The sequence below is a fragment of the Misgurnus anguillicaudatus genome, chromosome 20 (assembly GCF_027580225.2).
Source record: "Misgurnus anguillicaudatus chromosome 20, ASM2758022v2, whole genome shotgun sequence".
NCBI lineage: Eukaryota > Metazoa > Chordata > Actinopteri > Cypriniformes > Cobitidae > Misgurnus > Misgurnus anguillicaudatus.
This window is the reverse complement of record NC_073356.2, coordinates 36575156-36600389: the sequence shown is the minus strand read 5'-3', so window position 1 is coordinate 36600389 and position 25234 is coordinate 36575156. Positions and strand designations below refer to the sequence as shown.

The 25234-nt window shown below is 39.9% G+C and overlaps 3 protein-coding genes across 3 annotated transcripts in view; all 3 read right to left on the bottom strand.

The window, feature by feature from the left end:
- The window catches only part of ggcta (gamma-glutamylcyclotransferase a), a 439956-nt gene that overhangs the window by 343794 nt on the left and 70928 nt on the right, over positions 1-25234 (bottom strand). The gene's annotated exons all lie outside the window — the stretch shown is intronic.
- LOC129454826 (endonuclease domain-containing 1 protein) lies at positions 4780-6261 on the bottom strand. Its single transcript, XM_055219405.2, has 2 exons — positions 5829-6261; positions 4780-5736 (listed from the first exon to the last, which is right to left on the bottom strand). The coding sequence occupies exons 1-2, from the start codon at positions 6150-6152 to the stop codon at positions 5083-5085; spliced, it is 978 nt and encodes a 325-aa protein (XP_055075380.2). The 5' UTR covers positions 6153-6261; the 3' UTR covers positions 4780-5082.
- On the bottom strand, positions 8483-10083 carry LOC141351434 (endonuclease domain-containing 1 protein-like). The gene is made up of 2 exons (XM_073858153.1): positions 9659-10083; positions 8483-9127 (listed from the first exon to the last, which is right to left on the bottom strand). The coding sequence occupies exons 1-2, from the start codon at positions 9971-9973 to the stop codon at positions 8483-8485; spliced, it is 960 nt and encodes a 319-aa protein (XP_073714254.1). The 5' UTR covers positions 9974-10083.

Here is a 25234-nt window from a genome sequence, read left to right as displayed (position 1 = left end):
AGACTGCCGGTATATGTTGACCCCTTCAGCCCTCACCCCTCACCTCTCTCGATTCACGGGCTGCTAAAGGTATGGTGATGTCCCGACTATGGAGGGGACAGCCTGTCCTTTCCTCACCAACCGGTAGCAGTCGTCCGCACGAACGGCATCTGCAAATCAGGTTCGCGATGAGGCGGCCCTTGCACTACACGATGTTGCCGCAGGTATGTCACGCAGGGAGGTCACGACTCAGCCATCAGTGCGTCCAGGTCACCGCCAGGCTGTTGGTTGTGCGATGTCCACATTACTGGTCCAGGAACACCATCTCAGGCTGTGTCTCGCAGACATGAGTGAGGTCGATAAGAATCATCTCCTGAATGTCCAGACTGGCCTTTTTGGCGATGTGGTAGAGTGCTTTACAGCAGTACTCGACTCCAGCAGACTGAGGCCATCATGCTGCGTCGGAAGCCAGGTGCCCCCTTCCGGTCCATCTACGCCGCCACCTCAGCCTGCTCTTCGCAGAGGGCGCATGTCATGGCTATTATCGTCCTCTAGGCTGAGGAACCCGCTGTGACAAGCCCGCCCTGCCCGCTCAGCCCGCCACCTATGGAGGTAAGAAAGGTCCAAGCGTGCTACCTGGAATCGGATGGGATCACTCTTCGGGAGACGGTGAACACACCGCTCCTTCCCCCGGAGGAGGGCTGGGTGGAAAATCCTTGGTTTCATTCTGCTGTTCCGCTAACCGGTACCCACAGACCACACTAAGAGTGCATTCCTCTTCCCTCTCCAGGTCTCCTGAGGATTGAGAGAGCCGTGAGCGGGCATTCACATGCTCATCCTCCCTCTCCTCCATCGCCAGCGGGTGTTCTGAGGAGTCCGAGCTCTCCGCTGAGGAGACCGGACCACCAGCACCCTCATTGGAGTCTGCGCTCTCCGCAGAGGAGACCAGACGACCATTACCTTCAGCGGGCTCAGGTCAGTGTCACATACACACATACTGTAGATGTTTATGCTGTCACAGCAGACGCACCGGCAGTCTCACCTGTTCCGCTCGTCTGCCCCACCGCGAGCTCTCCGTTAGTGCCGTTAATTCCCCTCGCACGGTCTCTGGAAGCTTGGATTCAGCTTACCAGCCCGTCCCATTGGTTATTACGCACAATCCGCCTCGGCTACGAAATTCAATTCAACCGGCACACACCCAAATTCTCGGGCATTCATTTCACTACATTGAAAGCGTCCGATGCACATGTACTGCGTGCAGAACTCGATGTCCTCCTGGCGAAGGACGCGATCGAGCCGGTCCCTCCAGCTGAGATGAGCTCAGGCTTTTACAGCCCATATTTCATAGTTCCAAAGAAGGGCGGTGGGTTACGACCGATCTTGGATTTGCACGTTCTGAACCGGACTCTCCAAAAACGATCCTTCAGAATGTTAACACCGAAACTGATATTTCAGTGAATACACCCCCAAGATTGGTTTGGAGCAATAGATCTGAAAGACGCGTACTTTCTTGTGTCTATTCTCCCTCGCCACAGACCGTTTCTTTGCTTTGCGTTCGAGGGGCAGGCATACCAATACAAAGTACTACCATTCGGGTTGTCTCTCTCTCCCCGTGTATTCACGAAAGTAGTGGATGCGGCGTTAAAGCCCCTGAGAGAGAGCGGTGTTCGCATATTGGCTTACCTCGACGATTGGCTTATAATAGCAAATTCTCGGCGGACGCTTGCGAGCACAGAGACTTAACGCGTAGGACGTAGTCACGTAGGACGGGCTTGCAGTCTCAGGGGTGTGCATAGCACCCCAACTGCCGCGAGCGGTGGGCTGTATATCTGGGACTCGTACGCTCCGCTACAGAGATGCGAGGGTAGGATGTATTAGTCGGCACCGACAACATTGCGACTGTTGCGTTATCAACCGTCAAGGCGGTTTTTGCACTCTCGTCACCTGTCGCATCTTGCTCGTCATCTCCTCCTTTGGAGTCAGAAGCATCTGAGGTCCCTTTGTGCCATTTACATTCCGGGTTCGCTCAATACAGCGGCAGACGTGCTTTCCCGAGCTGTGCGCCCCGGCGAATGGCGACTCCACCCTCAAACGGTTCAGCTAATTTGGAAGAAGTTCGGTCGTGCGCAGATACATCTGTTTGCGTCACCGGACAATACCCATTGTGGCCTATTTTATTCACTAACCGAGGGCAGCCTCAGCGTGGATGCGTTGGCACACAGCTGGCCGCGGGGGATGCGCAAATACGCATTTCCACCAGTGAGCTTAATCGCACAGACACTGTGCAAGGTCAGGCAGGACGAGGAGAGCCTTCTACTGGTCGCGCCTTACTGGACGACCAGGAATTGGTTTCCAGAACTGATGCTCCTCGCGACAGCCCCTCTCTGGCGGATTCCCCTGAGGAAGGACCTTTCTTCCTCAAGGAGGGGGCACATTATGGCACCCACGCCCGACCTGTGGGATCTCCACATATGGTCGTTGAGTGCACACAAGGTTTAGGTGATTTATCGCAAGCGGTATCTAACACCATCGCCGCGGCTCGAGCGCCGTCCACAAGATGGGCTTACGCGCTTAAATGGAACCTTTTCGTCGATTGGTGCTCTTCGCAAGGCGAGGAACCCCGAGAATACCCCATTAATATCGTGCTTACACACCTCCAACACCGGTTAGATGGTAAGCTGTCACCCTCCACCATTAAAGTTGACGTCGCCGCTATATCTGCACATCACTCTTTAATAAACGGCAGATCGGTTGGCCAGCACGATTTAATTATTAGATTTCTAAGAGGCGCACGAAGGCTTCATCCTTCGCGCCCTCCCTCTATTCCTCCTTGGGACCTGTCTATGGTGCTGAAAGATCTGCAGGGACCCCCGTTCGAGCCTTTGCAGTCTGTGAGTCTGAAGTTTTTATCAATGAAACTCTGACCCTGCTCGCATTGGCCTCTGTTAAGAGGGTAGGTGACCTTCATGCATTCTCCATCGACGATTCGTGCCTTTAGTTTGGTCCTGATGTCTCGAGCGTAACACTCAGACCCAGGCCAGGCTACGTGCCCAAAGTTCCCACCACTTCCTTCAGAGATCAGGTGGTGAGCTTGCAAGCGCTGCCCCCAGAGGAGGCAGACCCAATCATGGCTTTATTATGTCCCGTACGCGCTCTGCGCCTCTACTCGGATCGCACACAAAGCCTCAGGACCTCAGATCAGCTCTTTGTTTGTTACGGTGGTCAGCAGAGAGGGAAAGCTGTCACTAAGCAGAGGATGTCTCATTGGATAGTTGATACTATCGCCCTTGCTAATAATCTGCAGGGCATTCCTTGTCCATTTAATTTGAGAGCTCACTCTACTAGAAGTGTTGCCTCATCTTGGGCACTCGCTCGTGGTTCCTCGCTAACAGACATCTGCAGAGCTGCTGGTTGGGTGACACCTAATACGTTCATCAGATTTTACAGTGTTCGTGTCGAGCCTGTCTCCTCTCGTGTCCTTTCCTCGTTAGGGGAAGCACAGAGAACAGGCTCCCAGGTCGGCTAGCAGCCTCCAACTGGTGCTCCAAATTGAGTATCAGTATGGAAGGCCATTAAGACAAAAATGCGTAATGGTTTGAATTGTTTTCCTCCGCTGCCTTGGCAGCCTGATGTTGCGGAGCATTGGCTGAGAGCCTCTCACTAGCTGTATCCTCGCGAACCTATGTGTTTGGATCGGGCATCCACATTGCGTCCCACCGGGTTCCTTTGTGAGTATTTTTCCGTGGTGTTAATCCTATTAGCCCACGTTTCCCTCAGCAGAGCACTGCTTTGCTTACACAGCCACGGCTGTCTTTATACCTCAACTACGGTTGACTTTCGCCCACCATTAGCCCTTAACGGGGCGGTGGGTTCCGCAGCGTTCCTATCCCGCTCAGATAGGGCGCTTCCCAGTCACTGGCACAACTGTGGGGTTAAAGGAACATCTAGTGCCCGGCCTTCTGCCTTAAAACCTAATTCTCCTTCTCCTTAAGTGGAACCGGAGGGCTTTACGCAGACACTGGAAGAGGTCCGCCCCTAGGGGCATTGTGGTAGGGATTCTCAATTTATGGGTCACGACGGGACGTCGTAGTGACCGACTGAAAGGGAACGTCTCGGTTACGTAGGTAACCCACGTTCCCTGAAGGAAGGGAACGGAGACGTCACGTCCCGTCGCCACAGGGCTGCTCCCTGCTGTTTATCGGCCGGTCACACTCTCCTGGCTTTCCCAGCGAAAAAGAAGCTAATTTCCTTATTTGCACCTGCTGCTTATATACGCACCTGGCGGGGCGGCATCAGCATTATGCAAATACCTCAATGCCAAGTTCATTGGCGTTTTAGTAGTACTCGAAGTAGATTGGTCTCTCTAAGCGAGTTCCCAATTCGTCGGTCATGACGTGACGTCTCCGTTCCCTTCCTTCAGGGAATGTGGGTTACATACGTAACCGAGACGTTATTTACTGTAGGTATGTAAACCTATATACCTGTAACCATCTTACTGGTTCAGTGTTAAATATACTTTCATTTTGTAAGACAACAAATTGGCTGTCATTATTCAAGGCAAAAAGCAAATTTTCATTGAATTTTTATTCTTTATTATATATAAATGGAATTTTCTGGGTCATGATTTTTGCCTTTAAAGTAATGGGAAAGTCATGGAAATGTATTGGTAAAATGTGTACAAACCCTGTTTTTAAGCCATTTAGTTTACAGGGACACTTCCTGTGTTCCCATAAATCACGTTTAAAGAATAATATAAACCACACGCGCACACACATGAGTCTGATATGCCAGTATTTGCATTTGCAAGCTTTATTAAAGATATGTTTTTACACATTTTTTTGCAATTGATAACATTTGCTTAATACAGATTTTTGAAAAAAAGCATTTATTATTATTCTAAATTCTCAGGAATTTGATCTGCCAAACCAATACTATGCTTTGAACAAAAAACTTTTAGCTTTAATTTTGGAGAATATGATGCATTGCTGAAGATTAAATTAACCAATATATCAAAGAAAAATATAGCATACACAGAAATGCAGCAGTAATATTATTGCAATTGTGTACGGTATAATTGTAAGCTATATAAGGCATATTTTTTTATTATTTTGTCGACACCAGCATGTTGGAAATGCCTTGAAGGATATAAAGGATAAACTCTGTAACATATTGTAACAAAGGATGACATTTGTTGTGACATTCTGATGCATTTAGTATTGGTCTTAATTGAGATGCATTCACACTGCAGTTGTTGTTAAACAGCTGCACTTCTATTTGTAAGTTTGTGCGCAAGAACTTTTGTAAATCATCGAGGCTTTTGAGATCGATTTCGGTCTCATTTCTTGGTTTGTTTTCAGCCCAGTAACCTCTAGAGTATAATGATGTTCTGTTAAAGCAGCAAAATGCTGTCCACACGAGTGATGGTATGTTTACTCTGTTATGCAGAGTTTCATTACCAGGTATAGCTCCTGTCAGCACATAGGCAACAATGTTGTTATTGTTATCACGACAGTTAATGTCCATGTCTTCCTTCGTTGTATTTTCCACAAGACTCCAAAGTCCTTTTCTGAAGTCGTCTTTCAGTGGCACACTGTTGGTCAGTGTTAATGTAGATTCAGCGGTTTCATTATCAGCTGCGTGTCTTATAGGAAATAAAGCACCGGGGATATACTTATATATATTTTTCTTTATCCAGTAGTCTTGATTTCTAGCCTGTTTGACGAATGGCTCACTCATTTCAACACCTAAAGGTTCAAGCTTGAGAAGACGACAGAAACAAAGACAGGGTGTATAATACAACATCACATAAAAATATGTTACTCTAACATACATAAAAAATAGAAACAAACCTGCGACTCAGTCATCCAAAGTTGTCCCATCTGTCCCAGTCTGTTGGTTGTCTGGTATGTGTATTTGTAAGCAGAGAAAATGGGAATCTTGTTTGTTGTGTTGTACAGCGTTGCAAACCTGCTCTTGTTCTTATATGTCTGACAAATTATTTCATAAGAATCATTCTGTGTGACTGAATCATTCAGAATCTCTGGAAAAACTGGAGCTTTTCCTTGGAAAAAGAAGTCACCGCATTGAGTGATATTGTTTTCAAGTTTAGAGACGATGCCTGGAAAATTCAGAGCCAGCAGCACACAGATAACGCTCCCAACAAACAGACGCATTCTTAAATGTGTTTACGCTAAACGCAACGCTGAAATGACTAAACACAAATGTCTCACAATGATAACAACCTCTTTTTGGTTGACGTTCCTCCTTTGCACACTTAAATAGTTTAACTCACACACACACACACACACGCACGCGCAGACACACAGATGTACACGCCTTATTCCTTAAATTTCAAATGTCACATACTACACTTAGGCAGAATGTTAGTTTTTCTTCACACATCCCATCCAGCGCAAGTCTGCACTAAAACAGTACATTATAATACAGAGTGTTAATGTTGGACTCTTATTTGTTCTGTAGTTGTATTTTATTAAGGTTTTATATACAAACCTTGTCTCCTGATATCAGCACTACTCAAATCACTTTGTTCCTTGTATCATTTTTGTGTCTTGCATTCTATGTTCTTCTCTGCTTGACTTTTTCTTGACTTTGTCTGTGACTGATAAGTAAGCAATAAGGTACGAGAGGCTGTGCTGTATTGTTAATAAGTAACGGCTGAAGGGCGTGCGTCGTGCCTGCAACCCCTTCAGCCGTTACTTATTCACGATACAGCACTTGCCTCAAGTACCTTATTGCTTTTGTAAAACGGTTACCACACAATATTAAAGTAAAATAAATATTAGTGCAACTTTCATGAAGTTAAATCAATAAAAAGCATTCCTTCCGCTAGAAAAAATAATCCCTGACCATGAACAAAAATGTGTTCAAATGTGTAATATTAAAGCTCAAATAAAAACAACAAACTGATACGTGTGGTTGCTAAGGGTGTTGCTAAGGGTGCAGTGATAAACAGAACCGTTGGGTAAAGCGGTCATAGCAGTGTTTTATCGTAAATTAAGGCACACCAATTGACCAATCAGAATCAAGGCTTGGAACTAACCGTTTTATAATTAAATTTACATTGTGTTGCTTGACCAAAACAATCTTACTACAATGAATAAAATCATAATCTGTAAAAATTACTTGTTGCATTTAAATATTTAAATGTAATTAACTTGAATTAACCATTTATTTCAGCTTTCTTATAGTGAGGAGTTGCTATAAATTAAGGTAAATTATCTTATTTCAACTTCATTTTTATCATTTATAGCAACTCCCCACTATAAGAAAGTTGAAATTACATGTAATGAAAAATTCAAGTTTTGAAAAATGTAAGTGCAACAAAGAATTTCTAGTTTACATTTGACTGGTTGTATTAATAATATTGTGTGTGGGAATTGTTGGCCTTGGATTTTGCATATTTAACTTTAACTGATATGTCAGTTTGTGATGATAATTTTCTTTTCATACCAATGAGTCAGATGAGTCCATATTGATGTACCAATTTTTATTGCGGAAAAGTATACAGTATACACACAATCCCATTTATTACATGTTTTTATTTTTTCAATCAAGGCAAAATGTATTCATATAGTCTTTCTTATAGATGTTTATACACATTCTTTGCTATTGTTAACATTTGGTTAATACAGATTTTCGAGAAAAGCATTTATTATTATTCTGAATTCTCAGGAATTTGATCAGCCAAACCCTTAATCTGCTCTGCTTTGAACAAAAAATGTAATTTTGTAGAATATGATGCATTGCTGAAGATTATATCAAATTAACCAATAAATCAAAGTAAAATATAGCATACACAGAAATGCAGCAGTAATATTATTGCAATCGGGTATAATTGTAAAACAGTGGCATGCATGTATTCAGCAGAAAGTTATATAATTATGGCTTATTTTTTTAAATTATTTTGTCGATACCAGCATGTTGGAAATGCCTTGAAGGATATAAAGGATAAACTCTGTAACATTGTAATAAAGGATGACATTTGTTGTGACATTCTGATGCATTTAGGATTGGTCTTAATTAAGTTGCATTCACACTGCAATTGTTGCTCAACATCTATTTGTGAGTTTGTGTGCAGGAACTTTTGTAAATCATTTAGGCTTATTCAGTGCCTTTTTTAATTTTGCATTGTTTCAAAGCAAAGTTTTGATGATATACTTTTACAGTACATATACGTATATGCTTTATTAGTTTTGCATGTGTTAAGAAACATTTGTACAGTAAATGTTACAGTAAAATAATTTCAGTTAATTGCAGGATAATTGTAAGATATGGCTACACAGTAAAAAATATGCAGCATTTTTGTCAAATCAACATACATGTTACTTTAACTTAAAAATGAAGTTAAACAATTGCAACTTGATTTTATAAGGTATGTCAACTTATTACAAGCAAATCTTAAAATAGTAGGTTAAATTTACGAGCTAAATTAAACCTTTTGACAAGTAATACTACTTGCCTAAATTAAACGGAGGCTCACGGCTCACGGCTCACTGCCACTGCCACTGCCACTGCCACTGCCACTGCCATTGCCATTGCCACTGCCATTGCCACTGCCACTGCCACTGCCTTCTGGTGAAATGTGAATATTTGTGTTTTTACAGTTGTTGTCAAATAGTTGTGTGATATTCACCCATTGTTCACTCAGGAATTCTTGTAATTCCTCCAGACTTCTTTCACTGATTGTGACATTTTCGTTTATATTTTCCTCTACATTTGCACCCCAGTAAGCTTTTGAGGACCAAGAACTTGAGCTGATGTTATAGCAGCAGAAAGTCATCCACATGTGTGATGGTATATTTACTCGTTTCTTTAGTGTTGTGTTGCCAGGTACAGCTCCTGTTAACACGTGGGCCAAAACTCTATTTTGATCATTTTCGTCACGGCAGTAGTTACCCATCAGGTCTTTAGTCTTCATTTCCAAGCGATTCCAGCTGCCTTTATTAAAGCTGATCTTCTGTGGCACAATGTTGGTCATTGTGAATGTAGAATTCGCTGTGACATTATCACCTGAATAACAGCAGGGAAACAAGTGACCGCGATTCACTTTTAAACTATTATTGAAGAAGTCTTCATCTATAGCTTGATTTTCATACAGGACTGTCATTTCATCTTTGGAGATTTCCAGCTATAACAAAAAACAAACCATGGTTAGTAGATAAAGATGAGACTAAATTTAAGGTATTTGATGGGATATTGTTTTTACTTATTCAACCTTAGTTTTTTTTCTGTACATTTTGTGTTCCATAGAAAAACATAATAACATGCAAGTTGAAACTCATGAGAATGAATATAGGAGGCTATATTATTCATTGTTTTGCAGAACTATTACTTTAATGAACACTGGATATCAGAAAAATCAAACACTTGATGGTTCAATATTGTATAATAATCTTTTTTGAATTACAGTATTTGAGAAGCTCGGTCCAAAATAAAATAATGAAATGCTCTCGGCACATATTATAACATACGATCGTCAAATATTTCTCTTAAAATACACTTAGTCCTGGACTCAGGCCATTCGGAAATACTGGTTGGTTGGCAAAATCCATTAAGAGTCTGATAAAATGCTTATTTACAAGAAAACATGTCAGACACACTTAAAGAGTTTTGCATCTGAGCTCTACAGTATAAGAGATAGAAATAACAAGAAGATTACCTGAGGCTCATTCATCCATTCAATATTTGGTCGCTTGTTGGTTTTGTTTCCAGTCAATCTGTAAGCTGAGAAAACTGGAATCCTGTTTTTTGTGTCGTAGAGCGTTGCAAATCTGTAGTTGTTCTTATATTTTTGACAGATTGTTTTGTATCGATTATCCATGGAGCGTGAATTGTTCAGAATGCCAGGAATCACTGGAGGCCGTCCTTGATAAAAAAACTGACTACAATTAGTAAATTCTATAACTTCAGAGATGACGGATGGACAGATGAGCAGTAACAGCACTGAGACGTTCATGATAAACAACATCTTCATCTGACTTCACTCTCAACTCAATCACAAAGCAGAAATAAAGCACAAATTCCCTTTCCTCAACTCTTAAACACTTTAGTCACAGACACAAGCAGTGTTTAACTCCACCTACTCACACACCCCCCAAAAATATTTTTCTAAATGTCTACATCATTGGAGTTTTCAGTGCATTGACTGTTGTCACCCTGTTGGTTTGTTTATGGGAGACTGCTGGCATTAACTTTCTGACTATATAATCTTAAAGATTTCACTATTTCACTCGTTTCAGTATGAATCTATTAAAGTACAGCACATGGCACCATTGCAAATGCTTTTATGTACGTAATGCTCCTGTTATTAGTACATTACTGGTTTAGTACATTTGATTAAACCTTAGTATTACTTTGCATCATGGAAATAAATGTGCAATAATTCATGCATTTTAACAATTATGTTTTTCTTATTTTTCTGTTTTCTGTTATTTTTTAATCCATGTAAAGCTGCTTTGTAACAACCCGAAAGAAAAGTTATTTGAGAAGCGCTATTTATATAAATGAACTAAGCTGACCACACACACCACACAGTTTTGCTAAATGATGTCAGGCTTTTACTGTTAATGATTCATTCACACTTACTTTACCTTTAGCGTGCATTATCGTGTTTGTAATTTTGCACTTTAATTTAATTAAATTTTATTCCGTTGCAACACAGTCTCACGGGAAGTCGTGTTATAGTAACGAAAAATTTGGATTAATTTATTCGTGTTTGATGACACGAATTTCCGCTGTTTTTCGTGTCTCTGGAGACGAATGTCTTTTTCGTCCTTCCCAGCACGAATTTCTATCAATGGCTGTTCGTGTCTGTGGCACGACTTTCTTTATCGTGTCATTTTATATTTTGTTTTCTCATCGTTGTTTCCTATTTTTAAATCATTGTCGCTTGGGGTTAGGGTTAGATCCGGGGTTTGCGTTAGGATGTTATTTTTTTGCATTGGTTTCTACATGTTTTTCGTCCACTTTTAAAACTATTCCCGCCTGGAGTTGGGGTTAGAGCTGGGGTTTGGGTTAGGAAGTCGCAGAAAGTGATTCTAACCCAAACCCCAAGCGACAATTGTCAAAAAAAAAACAATGATGAGAAAACAAAATACAAAATGACACAACAAAGAAAGTCGTGGCACAGACACGAACAGCCATTGATAGAAATTCGTGCTGGGAAGGACGAAAAAGACATTCGTCTCCAGAGACACGAAAAACAGCGGAAATTCGTGTCATCAAACACGAAGAGATTCATCGGGATTTTCGTTGCTATAACACGACTTGCCGTGAGACTGGGTTGTCCTATAGCACTTTTCACTATTGTTTAAAATCATAGGACAACAAAGTAGCAAAGACTAGTGGCTAAGATTAAACCATATGTAATGGTTTTGTCTTGTGCTCTGTTGTTTAGCTCTTTTATTTTGAAGTCATGTCTCTGGTCTTTTATTTTGAAATCATGCAATGTTTCACTTCACCTTTCACTTCATGTTTGTCTGTATAAAGCCTGTTCAGCCTCCATCATACATTGCTAGGTATTGTTAGTGTAACATCGCATACCGAGCGTTCTGTCATTGTTTCATGGTTCTTGTGTTTATGTGTTCATGGTTTTGAACCCTTGCCGGCATTTTGGATTGCATTTGTGGATTACCTTTTGGACTTGTTTGCCTGCCCTTCTGGGATATTTTAATAAACTTCTCTGCATATGGATTCGTCTCTCGCTCTCACTCCCTTTTTGTAAGCAGCCCGCGTTACACCGTACTAGTGAGTTCAGTAATAATGTAATGTATATGTAGCATAACATAGTTCTAGTTGAATAAAACTCCTAAAAGAAAAAGAGACCCTTAAGAGAGAGCCTGACTTAGCTGATCCTATAGATACTGTATATTGAATTCATTATGAAACATTTTACAAAAATTAAAGGTTTTAATAATTTTAATTAAAAGTTAAAGGAAGTGGTTAGCTGTCTCTATGGGGGCAGATGTAACCATGCAAAGGCATTCCCAAATCACTAGGAAAGCTTTAAAAAGGAACAATTGTTAGAATATATAGAAAACGATTATTTGAAAGACTCAGTACATATTTAGAGAACAAAGCCAGTAAATCCAAAATGGTTTCAAGCACATAAGATTGTATTAGATTGTTTATTTTAAATGATAACTAAGAAACTATGTGATGTTATCAGTGGGTTTCTTTCAGTACAGTAGTCTTCACTACAGAGCCAATGAATATTTATTTTCACAAATGAACATCATCTTGGTTTCACAAGATGCATCAAACCAAGAGTCTAGAAAGTATTTAAAATATCCCAGACAAGCACAGTCCTCATTGCCCGAGTTATCCGGCTCACTCCCATTTTTCTTCTTAAACCAGAACCTTTAAAAGTCAATGGAGAAAATATATTTCATTCACAGAAATATTTGAAAGAGAACTAAATGGTCTATCAGAAAGTATGATAATGACATATCTAAAAGTTTTTCAGAAAATGAAATGCAATAAATCTGTGATACGAAACTGGTCTCAAAAACCTGATGATCTAAGTTAAATTAATGATATTTCAATTTAATCAGTTATGACTTTTGGAAGTATTAAACTTTGTTCAATATCCTATATTCTTTATTTGACATGTTTACATAAAAATTTTGATTTAATAAAGTAAAGTAGAGTACAGAGGTCTTACTGTACACCAGTTTCATTAAGAGTTTGGTTATTCAGCCAAACCCATCGACCTTCAGTCTTCACATCATTAAGACCGATCCAGTGAGTCTCTTTAATTTTAGACACAGGAAATCCTAAAGTTGAACATTGAGTTATTTTAAACAGATTTTTCCTTATGGCTAATGCATGTAAACAACTTAAAACTATTTTTTTTATCAGACTCACTTGTACAGCTTTGCTGTTGATGGTGACCAGATGAGCTTTTGAGGCAGCACATAAATCACGAGCCTTAAACCATGTCATCTTTACAGAAGAGAAGAAATAACACTTTCCACCGTATGCTGTCCAGCCCTTTTCACAAAGCTTACAAGATGAAGCATTGAACTCTGAAGCACAACATTATAAACATATAATATATATATATATATATATATATATATATATATATATATATATATATATATATATATATATATATATATATATATATATATATATATATATATATATATATATATATATATAAACATAACGCAATATAAAAACACTAAAGGGAAACATAAAGGAAACAGACTTCGACAGAACACCGGCATGTGTGAAACTCTGTAAGACTGCCACCTAGTGGTGACTGCTTTTCCTATGCACAGCTGTGCTTGTGGAGGCCCTGTCCCAAATGGCGCACTTCATGTAGACTTTCGGTCTCGTGGCCTTAGTGTAAAAGTTTAAAGTTTGATTTGATTTAGTAACATTTCTTTGTCATTTTATTTGGGATTTGCAGTATTTCATTGTACTACACTGTAAAAAGTTTTTTGCTCCCTTAATTTTTTTATTTTAGATTAAATCAAATTTGCTTAACAGTTCATTTCTGTCACGGTTAATCCGTGTCATGTCTTGTCTCTGTTCCGATTGTTATCACCTGGACATTCATTGATTAATTACCTGCCTCATCACACCTGTTTGTCATTTAGTCTGTGTGTATATATATACCTCTGTCTTCTGTTTGCTCACTGCTGGATCATTGTCTTCGATACCCTGTCTGTTCCTGTGTTCATGTTCCTGAGTTTCTGTATTCACCTTGTCAGCCCTCGTGTTTTTATTATTAAATGTTATTTATTTGGAACCTTGCGTTTGCGTCCTGTCTCTCCTACCCTGTCGTGACATAATGATCCAGCCAAACTGGGCGCAGCGGGTTCACGGAGGGCGGCTCCCCCAGGAGTTTCGTCGAGGGGGAGTAGTGACATCGGGGTTCATTCCCCATCAGCCCCGATGTCTCTTGGGGACCACCGTGAGCGCTCGCTCGCTCCTGCGGGAGGAGGATCGGCCCAGGCGGTCCCCCAACGGTTGAGTCGTCGTCGACGGTCCCTCGGAGGACCACCATCCTGCTCGCAGGGGGATCCGGAACGGACCACGCCCGATCATTTCCCCGGGGTGGCTACCGAGGGTCTCCGTTTCCGCGAGGGGATGGGAGATGATTTCCGGGGGCATCTGATCGTCGACGATTCCCAGGAGGGGGGTAATTAGTCTGCCTCGGTTCTCGGAGCGATCGCTCCGGTTCTCCTGGCGCAGTCCGGCCAACCGTCCTGTTGGTCTCATCCCGGCGGCTGCCGGCTTCGCCAGGGTCCCCAAGCCCTCCACCCCTCCCTTGGACTCTCGCTACCAGACTTTGTTTTTGTTGTTTTATGTGAGTGTCTGGTAGCCACTCGTAGAGGGGAGGGTAATGTCACGGTTAATCCGTGTCATGTCTTGTCTCTGTTCCGATTGTTATCACCTGGACATTCATTGATTAATTACCTGCCTCATCACACCTGTTTGTCATTTAGTCTGTGTGTATATATATACCTCTGTCTTCTGTTTGCTCACTGCTGGATCATTGTCTTCGATACCCTGTCTGTTCCTGTGTTCATGTTCCTGAGTTTCTGTATTCACCTTGTCAGCCCTCGTGTTTTTATTATTAAATGTTATTTATTTGGAACCTTGCGTTTGCGTCCTGTCTCTCCTACCCTGTCGTGACAATTTCAACATACTATTTTAAATTTCAGCTACACTTTTACTAAATCAACTTAAGTTAGGCAATTTCAAAGTCTTGCCAGTCTTTAGCAACAGTTACTGACTGATCAACATGACTGACATTTCATATCTGATCTCCCCTACAGGTCAGACCCACTAATGAGAAAACAACACCTGATATTAAAACAAGCAGAGAAAAGTAAGTGAAACTAAACAAAATATTAACACTAACATATTCCACTTACCAGTACAAGAGTACAGACAGTCTTTAACTTTGTTGTATTTGCCTAAAAGCTCCATCTCATTGGCTGATAAACAAGACTCTAGCAAGAGAAATGTAGTTTTGAGAAAAGAGGTATGGTTAGATAGTTATAGACATCTTTTAATTTTTGTGGAAGTTATGTTTTATTTACTATTGCAAGCAATATTTTTTGCTTACTCTGCACTTGATCTGTTGGTAGGTTTGTATCATTGTGCTGCCGAATGTCACACAGTCTGAATTTACCCGCATCTAACAAATAAAAAATGTATACATAAACATGTATATCTGCACACACTGTAAAGACACCATAATAACAGAAACAAATCTGATTTGTGTGGCTAATACTCTTTGTCTCTTAGCTGTTTTCATAGCATGAAAATTTGTCTCTTAGCTGTTTTCATAGCATGAAAATTTAAGTGCTTTAATTGGGTCCCCAGTGCTTCTATCAACCTAGAACATGTGATGAAGATCAACCCAGTAACTTAGTCAAAAGAGTGTTGCTCGTGTTTTCAAAAAATGTGTTTGTTGCGTCATGTGAACTATGTGTATCACACGTTTTGTCAAAATAAGTGCCTGCTGCATATGCGTCAAAACCGTTTATGATAAAAGAGACTCTAACGTTCACAAAATACACGCATGACACTCCCTTAAAGGCGGAGTCCATGATGTTTGAAAGCATGAGATTATGAGAGTATCTGGCAAACGCCAGCGTCTCTTTTATCATAAACCCTTTCGACGCATAGGGTCCAATCGAATCGTCTTGAGCCAAGGAATCAGAGAAAACAATGTGTTTAGGACTTACGGGTCAGAAGTTATAAGCAAAAACATAAGTGCAACTTTGGACTGTTGGTGGCGCTAGTGGGTTTGATATAGAGACTCAAAAATTTGGACTGTCCTCTATCAGTGTGCCAAATTTCATAACAATTCCTATGTACGCTGCTATGGGCTGCCAATGGCAGAAGAAGAAGAAAAAGAAAAAGGAAGAATAATATTAAGAAAACTAACAGATACAATAAGGGTCTTCACCCATTCTGGGCTTAGTAATACCTCACCTTAATCTGCACTATCCAACAACAGCACTGCCATATAGTGTAAACAGAAAATAATTGACAGCACAATTGAGTTTCAATTTCAACATACCACCATTATGGCAATCAGTATTTGCATTTCATCAGCTTATTTGCATATTTACGGTCACACACAAAACTGCACATTTTTGCTCGGACTTACAAGGTGGAAATTTTAACATGTTATAATAAATTATCTGTGGGGTATTTTGAGCTAAAACTTCAAATATGTATTCTGGGGACACCAAAGATTTATTTGACGTCTTAAAAAATCTCATAATATGACCCCTTTAAAAAATATGAAAGTATTTTTACTAAAATGAATTAAAACATAACAAAGCCAGATTATAGTACTTTAATACAAAGATCTGTTGAATTAAAGAGTTCAATAGACAATAGACCAGTCATCTGTGATCTGTTTTTAACATTCCAACACAAATAATAAGATTATTAAAGATGTAATATGAAATACTCACAGAGTAAACTGAGAACACAGATGACACCCACAGCAAACACAAGAGAAACACCAACAACTATCAGAAGAACTTTAATCCATTTAGCAGATCTGACTTCTTTTTCATCTGCCATTATCAAATAGAAAGATTCAATTTCAGCATTATTTAACGCTATGATATTAGGCTAAAATAAATACATACATACAAAATAGAGATACTTGTAGACACTCCCGGGCTCTTATAATACATTGATTTGTCTATTCTGGTATTTCTAGTGAATAATGTTATTGCTATACAGCAGTGGTCTTCACAGTTTTTTTCATGAGAGACACACTGATAGGTCAGGGTCAGTAGGAGAGCCGCCTTTACTGTAAAGTGTCAAAAGTTACATCCAGTCATAAATAGCATGTCTACATATCAATCTGTCAATCTGTTGCAATGCAGTAAATACAAGGGCAAATCATTCTTTATCATTTACCAGTCAAGTTTGTAACTGAGACAATATGATTTATCTTAATGATAAAAACCTTAATTTAGTGCTATTAAACTATTAATTTAATATTATAAGTATTTTTATAATATGCTTATGCAGTGCCCCCCAAACCACCAGGGGGCCACCTTTCTCGTAATTTCATGTGGTGCTGCACAGAACGGTTGGCGAGTGACATTACTGTGCCGCAAGAGCAATTCGAAAGCATAACAAGCAGTCTTATCCATAGACTGTAAAAAAGATGGACGATGCCTGTTTGCTCTCTTACATTGGTGAAAAGTGAAGCCGCCAGTTGCCCGATTTGGCGCTGACATCTTGGGTCTTGAGCATAGACCGTAAAAAAATATGGACGTAGTGTCCGTGACGTCACCCATTGGTTTGTGAAGATCACTTTTGAAGCTTAAAGTAGGCGTTGCCTGCCGTCGCCATCTTGGCCGCGCGTCCCCGCGAATTACTCGCAGAAAACCGAAAATGGGTAAAGAGGCGGGACATGGGTGAAGCTGAGGTGAAACCACGCCCGCCTAGCGCGAGTCTAGTGACAGCAGTGGCTGTTCAACCGACACTCAAGCAGCCACGCCCTTAATTATGCAGAAGTTTAAGGCTTAATATAATCTGAGTTAGAAAAAAATTCACCCCCTCACAGTTGTCATGAAGGGCAAAATTAGCTATATAGGCCAAAAACACTTTTTGTACCAGGCTATAAACATATTATTTTCTACTGTAAAGTTGGCCATTTTTAACATGGGAGTCTATGGGAATTGACTCCCTTTTGAAGCCAGCCTCAAGCGGCCAGTCGATGAATTGCAGTTTAAGTCACTTCCGTGTTGGCTTCATTAGAGAGATCGGAAGGTTGCCCCTCGGTCTTGAGTCTGCGCAATAGCGATTTCGGGACCAGTCATGCGCAGCAGTGAGCAGGAAGGGAAGGCGCAAAGTCAAAACCCCGCCCTCGCTCTCGTAGAATGCGCATATCACACGATATCACAGCTGTCAATCATGACGTGACACCACCGTTTTTATATCATTAAATAACTAACTAAACACAAACCTATTTTAAAAACAAACATTTGAATTTACATCAGCGTGATAAAAACTACAGTACATGACAAAAACCAGCTTCGGAAAAAAAATTGAAGTGTAATTAATTTTTTTAGTTGGTCTCAAGTCCCATTGAATAACATGGGGAGGTGGGCTTTATGACATATACTGGGACCGGTCACAGGGGGGCGATCGAGACGTTTTGGCTTCACTTTTCAGGGCTTGTGCGGCACGCTTGGTCTTATCTCACGGTACTTTGATGTCATATGACGATCACTCTGTGCAAGCGCTGCATGCGATTGAACATGCTTATCGACATACATCTTGATCTGATACACTGTAAAAAATTTCTGTAGAAATTACAGTATTACTGGGTTTTACTGGCAACTAGCTGCCAGTAACTTACCGTAGATTTTACATTTATGTTATTTACTGGCAACATTTTGTTCAAAGTTAAATGAACATGAAACATTTTTAGACTTTATCTTCTACAGTAAGTTACTGGCAACCAGCTGCAAAATTACAGCAAATTTTTTACAGTGTAGGTATGGTTTTCTAGCGTCCGGAGCAGAAAAGACAGAAAATGTCTGCATGATCAAATCACTCTATTATTTACTGCCATGCGAGCCACAAATTAAAGCTTGCAGAGCTGCATGCGGCTCGCGAGCTGTGCAATGAAGAACACTGCTATACAGTAACAGTACAGAGAACTGTGTGCTTTCAGTGTTTTTGTAACTGGCTGAAATTAAAATGGTTGTGTTAAACAACACATTTTGTGTTTAGCATTAAACAAACACTAGTTAAGGACAACACATTTGCAACCCACCGGCAATTGAGTCTCAAACCGGGTTAAAAGCCTGACTCTCTAACCACTAGGCTATGTAATGTACCTTTTATTTATGTAAACACAAAATCAACACATAATGTGTTCAAATAACATAACACAAAACAATGTGCAATGTTTGTGTCTAATAATGTGCCCACTTTTAAAGCTGTCTTAAGAAATTTTATGTATAGATTAGGGGTGTCCTCGACTAAGGATTTACATATTCGAATCAGAATTGTTGAATCTTTCCATAGTCGACCGATAGTCGAATCATATCTATGTTTGTCTGCATGGGTTGGAAGGGGGCCAGACCAGGTACAAATTGGTAACTTTTATTTTCTTTCACAAGCAGCACACATAAAAAGCTTTCTGTTAAAGTGACCAAAACTGTCTTTCAAGTGATGAACGAAGACAAAACTGACGATGCATTTATATATTTCTTTTTTTAAGGTAAAATATATAAGGCAACATTTGTTTATTTATTCCTCGGAACATTTTAAAGCCGCGATCTACAGAACATCACACAAAAATACATTTTGATAACTAAACCTAAAAAAAAATAACATAGGTGATTCTGCCTTGGGAAACTCCGGCTACAATTAAGTGTTTTTATTTAATTTGGAGATATAGCGCATCAAAGCAGTCATGACCAAAAAAACCCGACAAATGAGAAATGACAAATAATTTGTGATTGTGACTGTAAATGATAAAAACTAATTTACAATTCATTAAACGTTAATTTATAACATGAAAAACACTGAAATTAATGATTTTATAGACACTATGCGTTATTATTTAGCACAGAAATACCTGCTTGCTTGCTTTGACTTTGATCACCTCTGTATTCACTTTAGATACAGAAAGACCGGATGATATTATTTATTTCAGGAATCTCTTTGCTATCATTTAAAAGTGAACACAAACCATAATATTAAATCCCAAGAAAGACATTCGTGTCAGGCAGAAATAGGTTCGGTGCAGATAGTTTCCGTTTCATCACCAAAATTTTAAAAAACGGCTTACCTGTTTTGTAGTTTAACTTTTGACAAGATAACCAAAATGTATGATAAATACATTTTAAAAACGTATACCCGTCGAAAAACATCTGTTTTTTAATGTTTAGTTTGATGAACTCCTAAATATGAGACGCAGAGCACCTAGCCGTTCGGCTAAATTACATGCAAGCAAGGCCAGCACGCAATAGCGCAACATTGAAACAACGAAAAGCTATCCAAAATGTACAGACTTAAATTAGATCAGAATTTACGTTTATAATGGATAAATTTTTTTAATAAAATTAGGTCAGAAGTAACAAAGTGCAGAACAAATATGCAAAATGCCTCAAGTGCACAGAAACAAAACACAAGCCAAATAGTTAAATCGGATAACCCAGAGTGATTTATAAATAAAATAAAAAAATTATTAAAAGAATAGAAAAGTATAGCCATAATATAATTGCCAGCTTTGTCTTTTAAATGTAGAAACAAAGAGGCAATGGTTTATTAACGAAGAAACCTCCGTGTAGCCCGGTCACAGGGGATGTTGGATTTATTAACGCATTTTAAAAATATTTATTGAAAGCTACTTCACATATTATTTGCAGCATTATCATAATATGCTGTATATAAATATATTGTGAGAAAGCTGTTATATGTGAAATCAGATAATGTGTGCACCCATATACGGCCAAAATTGAATGATCCTCATTTCATAACACATCTGCGACGATTCGACTGTGAGATTGGTAGTCGAATCAGGCTTCTCCTATCGATGCATCGAATCTTCAACTATTCGGGGTCACCCCTAGTATAGATTCATGTGTAGACTAACAAGATCTAAGAATATGATCATTGTGACCTTAGTTGATGTTTCTAAGAGAGTGACACAAGGTATACATCCTGCTTTTGGAAACATTGGACCCGTAGCCTGTATATGTTTTAATGATGCTTCATTTGCATCATTCTTAATGTTTTGTATGTTTTATTTATTATTTTTTTTTATTGTGATGTCTCTATGGACCTTTGTGTCTTGAATAAAGTTGATATATATAATGTGCAAAAAATTAATACATCATTTTTTAGAGTGATATACTGCCATGTACATTTAACCATTACATGTAAAGAAGATATTAGACTTTTTCACTGTGCGTCAGAAAGCAAAATACGGTGGTGACCGACTGAACATCTTGGTTACGGATGTAACCCTCGTTCAGTGAAGAAAGGGAACGGAGACGTCAGGTCATGACCGACGAATTGGGAACCAATCTGCGGGGCGGAAAACAGGGTTTTTCATGACTGCGTCAACTCCTCATGCACCTCGGGGAAGAGGGGCACAGGGGGTGAGAACTGGGCAGCCCGAGCACTTCTGAAGTACCAATCATCGAGGTGGGACGGTCGGGTGGGGGAGGCTCAGTCCACTCCAAGCCGACCGTCGCCGACCGTCGCTGCCCGAGCAAGCAGGGCTGCCATCTCAGGGTCGAACACAGCATCCCCAACATTACTCGAAGGAGGGAGCGGATCTGGATCGGCCTTCGAAGGTGACAAACCCCCCCCCCCCCCCCCCCCTTCGATGCTACGGTGGACACTGCATCTGAGGGAGGCACAACAGAGGGCTAGTACACCGTAGAACACGGACAGCTCGTCTCCATTGGAACCTCTGCTGAAGACGGATCAGGGCACTGAGAGTCGCTGGATGAACCGGCGGACAATTTCAGCACCGTTATACAGAGGTCTCCCTTCGCAAGCTTGGTAACTGCACTCTTAGCAGTACCCGGCTTGGAAGCCGGGAGCCGTTCCCGGAGAAACGACACCCGCCTCCGCAAATCCGCCATGGTCACGCCCCCACAGATGGAGCATGAGACATCACGAAACGCTGCTTCAGCGTGCTGGAGCCCCAGACACGAGACGCAGCGATCATAACCATCCCGGGGAGCCGTGTACGCACCGCATCCAGAAACGGATCACGGCTGGAATGCCATACTTAAAAAGACGCACCCGAACAAGACTGACACGAACAAGTGGCTGTCTTTAAAAAGACACAACGCTTGAATGTGCAACTCTTTTAGAGGAAATCACTCTTTCAGCGCTGAGTTAATGAAACACGCCGGGGGGAGGCAACGCACACACTCAACTCAAGAAAAAAAACGGAGAAATTAAAGAGGTGGAAAACTGTGAGTGCTTCCGCTGTGGTGCTGAAGTCCAACCAACTCGAGCGAGCAGTGTACTTCCGTAGAGTAAAGTAGCTTCTCAAGAGCAGAGATCCTGCCGGCTTTCAAAGCAATTAAAGCTATTTTGGTATTGTGCACCTGCTGCTTATATATGCACCTGGCGGGGCAGCGGTGGCATTATGCAAATACCTGCATGCCAAGTTCATTGGTGTTTTGATAGTTTCTCGAAGTGGATAGGTCTCAATTCGGTCATGACGTTACGTCGTAGTGACCGACTGAAAGGGAACGCAAGGTTTCCAGACCTACAAAGTTGAATTAATTTTCTACTAAATCTAATTTTGTGTGGATCATCCTGAGTTCAGTGTATTAATCAATGCATACACTGTAAAAACATCCATAGAAATTGCAGATGGGTTGGCGGTAATTTACCGTAGATTTAAATTTATGTTATTACTGGCAACATTTTGTTCAAAGTTAAATGAACATTAAATATTTACAGGTCTTTGTCTATACAGAGTAGAACTAAAATAACAGCATCAAGCAAAACATTCTGGGAAACAAAATCTGAAGCAAAAAACAGAAAAAGGTTGATGATGATTTCTGGTTCCCAGAATGCTTTGCATGAGGCTGTTATTGTATAGTTTTATTCTGTAAAGATAAAGACTTGTTAATATTTAAAATTTATTTAACTTTGAACAAACTCTTGCCAGTAAATAACAATTTAAATCTACGGTAAATTACCGGCAACCCAGCTGCAGTAACATTGTAATTTCTACGGATTTTTTTACAGTGTAATATATGAAGTATTTTGAAATGTTCAGCCACCTGAATTTGTTTTAACAAAGACATCTGAGGCCACCGCCATTAAAAAGTTGATAATGATTGAATGCTCTCGGCATGTACTACACATTCATCAAATTAAGAGTTTCATTGCAAAACGAGATATCCACCGTTTTTTTAATTGTTCAGAAATCGTGTTTTTTGGTTGTGCATTCCAATTAATTTCAATGCAACTGCAGTTGGTTTGTTTTGATTTATAACCTTCATAACTAAAAAAATACAGCTAAGTAGCACCATAAAACAAAAATAATAACATGATAACATAATAATAAACATGTTTTGACATTGTCAAGGCCGCCTTAATGCACGGGCTTACCTGGGCTGAAGCCCAGGGGCCTCCCAAGTTCAAGGGCCTCCCAAGTTTGCGTTCATGACGAGCTGAAAATGTCATATTGTTTTGTAACTTGTCGGGTTTTCTGTCAATCACTCTAATTGTACGTTACATGGCTGCTGATTGGTCCGTTGTAACTTAACGTGAAATAAAATGTCAGACGTAACATATTTTTTATTCCGCGTAATGTAATTAAGTGCGTGTTGTCAACTTGACATTCCTGCACGTTAGACTGAGTGTGACAGAGAACCGGGAAATAATCCACCAACAAATGAAAGAGTAATTTTGAAATTTTATAATAAGCAGCACTATAGTGAGGTGCAGGTCTCTCTCTCTTTTGTGCGCGCGCTCGCTCGTTCGCTCTCTGTGCTCGTTCAGCTGAGTCTCTGGCATGCAGAAGTCTCTCCAATCGCGCGCAAGAAACTGTGCCACCAAATAAAGAAAGGAGTTCCCGCACATAATGCTGTTAGTTGTTATAAAGTTTAAGTTTACTCGCATTTATATCAGTGACGCATGCGCAGCTGAAGCGATGTAGTTTGACGCGACGTCAGCTCACAGTACACACATCTGTTGGTTTAGAAAGACGAGAAAGAGACGCAACGGTAAAGGTCCAAGTCTAAGAAAGTAAAGAGCGACAAAACCATCTCAAATGATCATCCCCTGATAGCACCATTATAATCTCATTATCTAAAGATCTTATATACAGGTATGTTCCCTGTCTGTCTTGTGCATATTTATACTTGGTCGTTTTACATGCTTATGTATGCATAAATACTAAATACAATGCATACTATATCTTCAGTAGCCTACAAAATAAATAACTGTGGCCGGTTGCATAAAACTTAAAGACTAGTCTTAAAAGTTAGTCATGAATTTTTTTCTTCAAGACTGATCATAACTGTTTTAAGTATGTTACACAGAAAGGTAGATTGGTCTAATTTAAATCCAAATAATAAGACTGATTAGCCCTAACTAATTGCTAGTTAGTCAGAATCATTCTTAAGACGCAGTCTTAATGTCATGGCTATGTTTATGCAACCGGCCCCAGATTAAAAAACAAGATTCTGTCTATAAAGACTTATCTTTTGTTATCATTAATGCATTTAACAAGATTCTGTCAATAAAGACTTATCTTTTGTTATCATTAATGCATTTTCACTTTAAAACTAACTTTAACTTCTTATATTTTTAAAACTGTGGTGAGCATTTAGTTAGTGAGTGGCAATTTTCTGCAAATTATATTCCAAAAACTATATAAACATAAAGCTTATAAACATATAAACTTTCACTCATTTTGGTTTTATTATCACCACATGTTGATGTGTGTGGTTGTTAAATAAAGTGTCTTGTGTTTATGCTCAAGTGGACTCAGTGATATGTTAATAACAATATTATGGTGTTTTCTGGCTCAAAGAGGGAAAACTCACTGTTGTATGTCTCGAAAGAAACTAATGCATTTTGTGATGTAGATTACCTATATATTACACTTAAAAAAGAGACTATAAATCGAGGGGAAGGGGGGCCTACAAAACCTCTTAGCCCCGGGGCCTCACATTAGGTTAAGGCGGCCCTGGACATTGTTGTTAAAAATGGATTTATCTCGTTTTGCAACGAAACTCTTCAAATACTTACACTTGAAATCTGTTTAATCCCAGCCTCAGGCCATTCAGAAGAACTGCTTTGTTGGCAAAATCCATTAAGATTAAAAAATGCTCATTTACAGGAAAACATGTCAGACACACTTAGAAAGTTTAGCATCTCAGCACTTCATTTATTTATGCAGTCTAACAGTTTATTATTAGTGAAATCCGTTTAACATTTAATAAATGAGAATTATGATAAACATTATTAATTTAATTACAAGCAAATACTGAGATATTAACACATTCATTTTTTCTTACCTGTTAGATGAGAGCGCTTCTGGTATGAACGTATGAAAGAAGAATTGTTATAGATTGCTTCCATTTTTCTAACTGTACAGAAAAGTATGTGTGTAAATATACTGCAAGGAAGTCAAAAGGTAAATGATACAGGAAGTAATGAGATTAAAAAAACAAGTATGCCAAAGTTTGTTGCATCCGTCTCAGCACTCGACACCCAAACCACTGCTGAATGT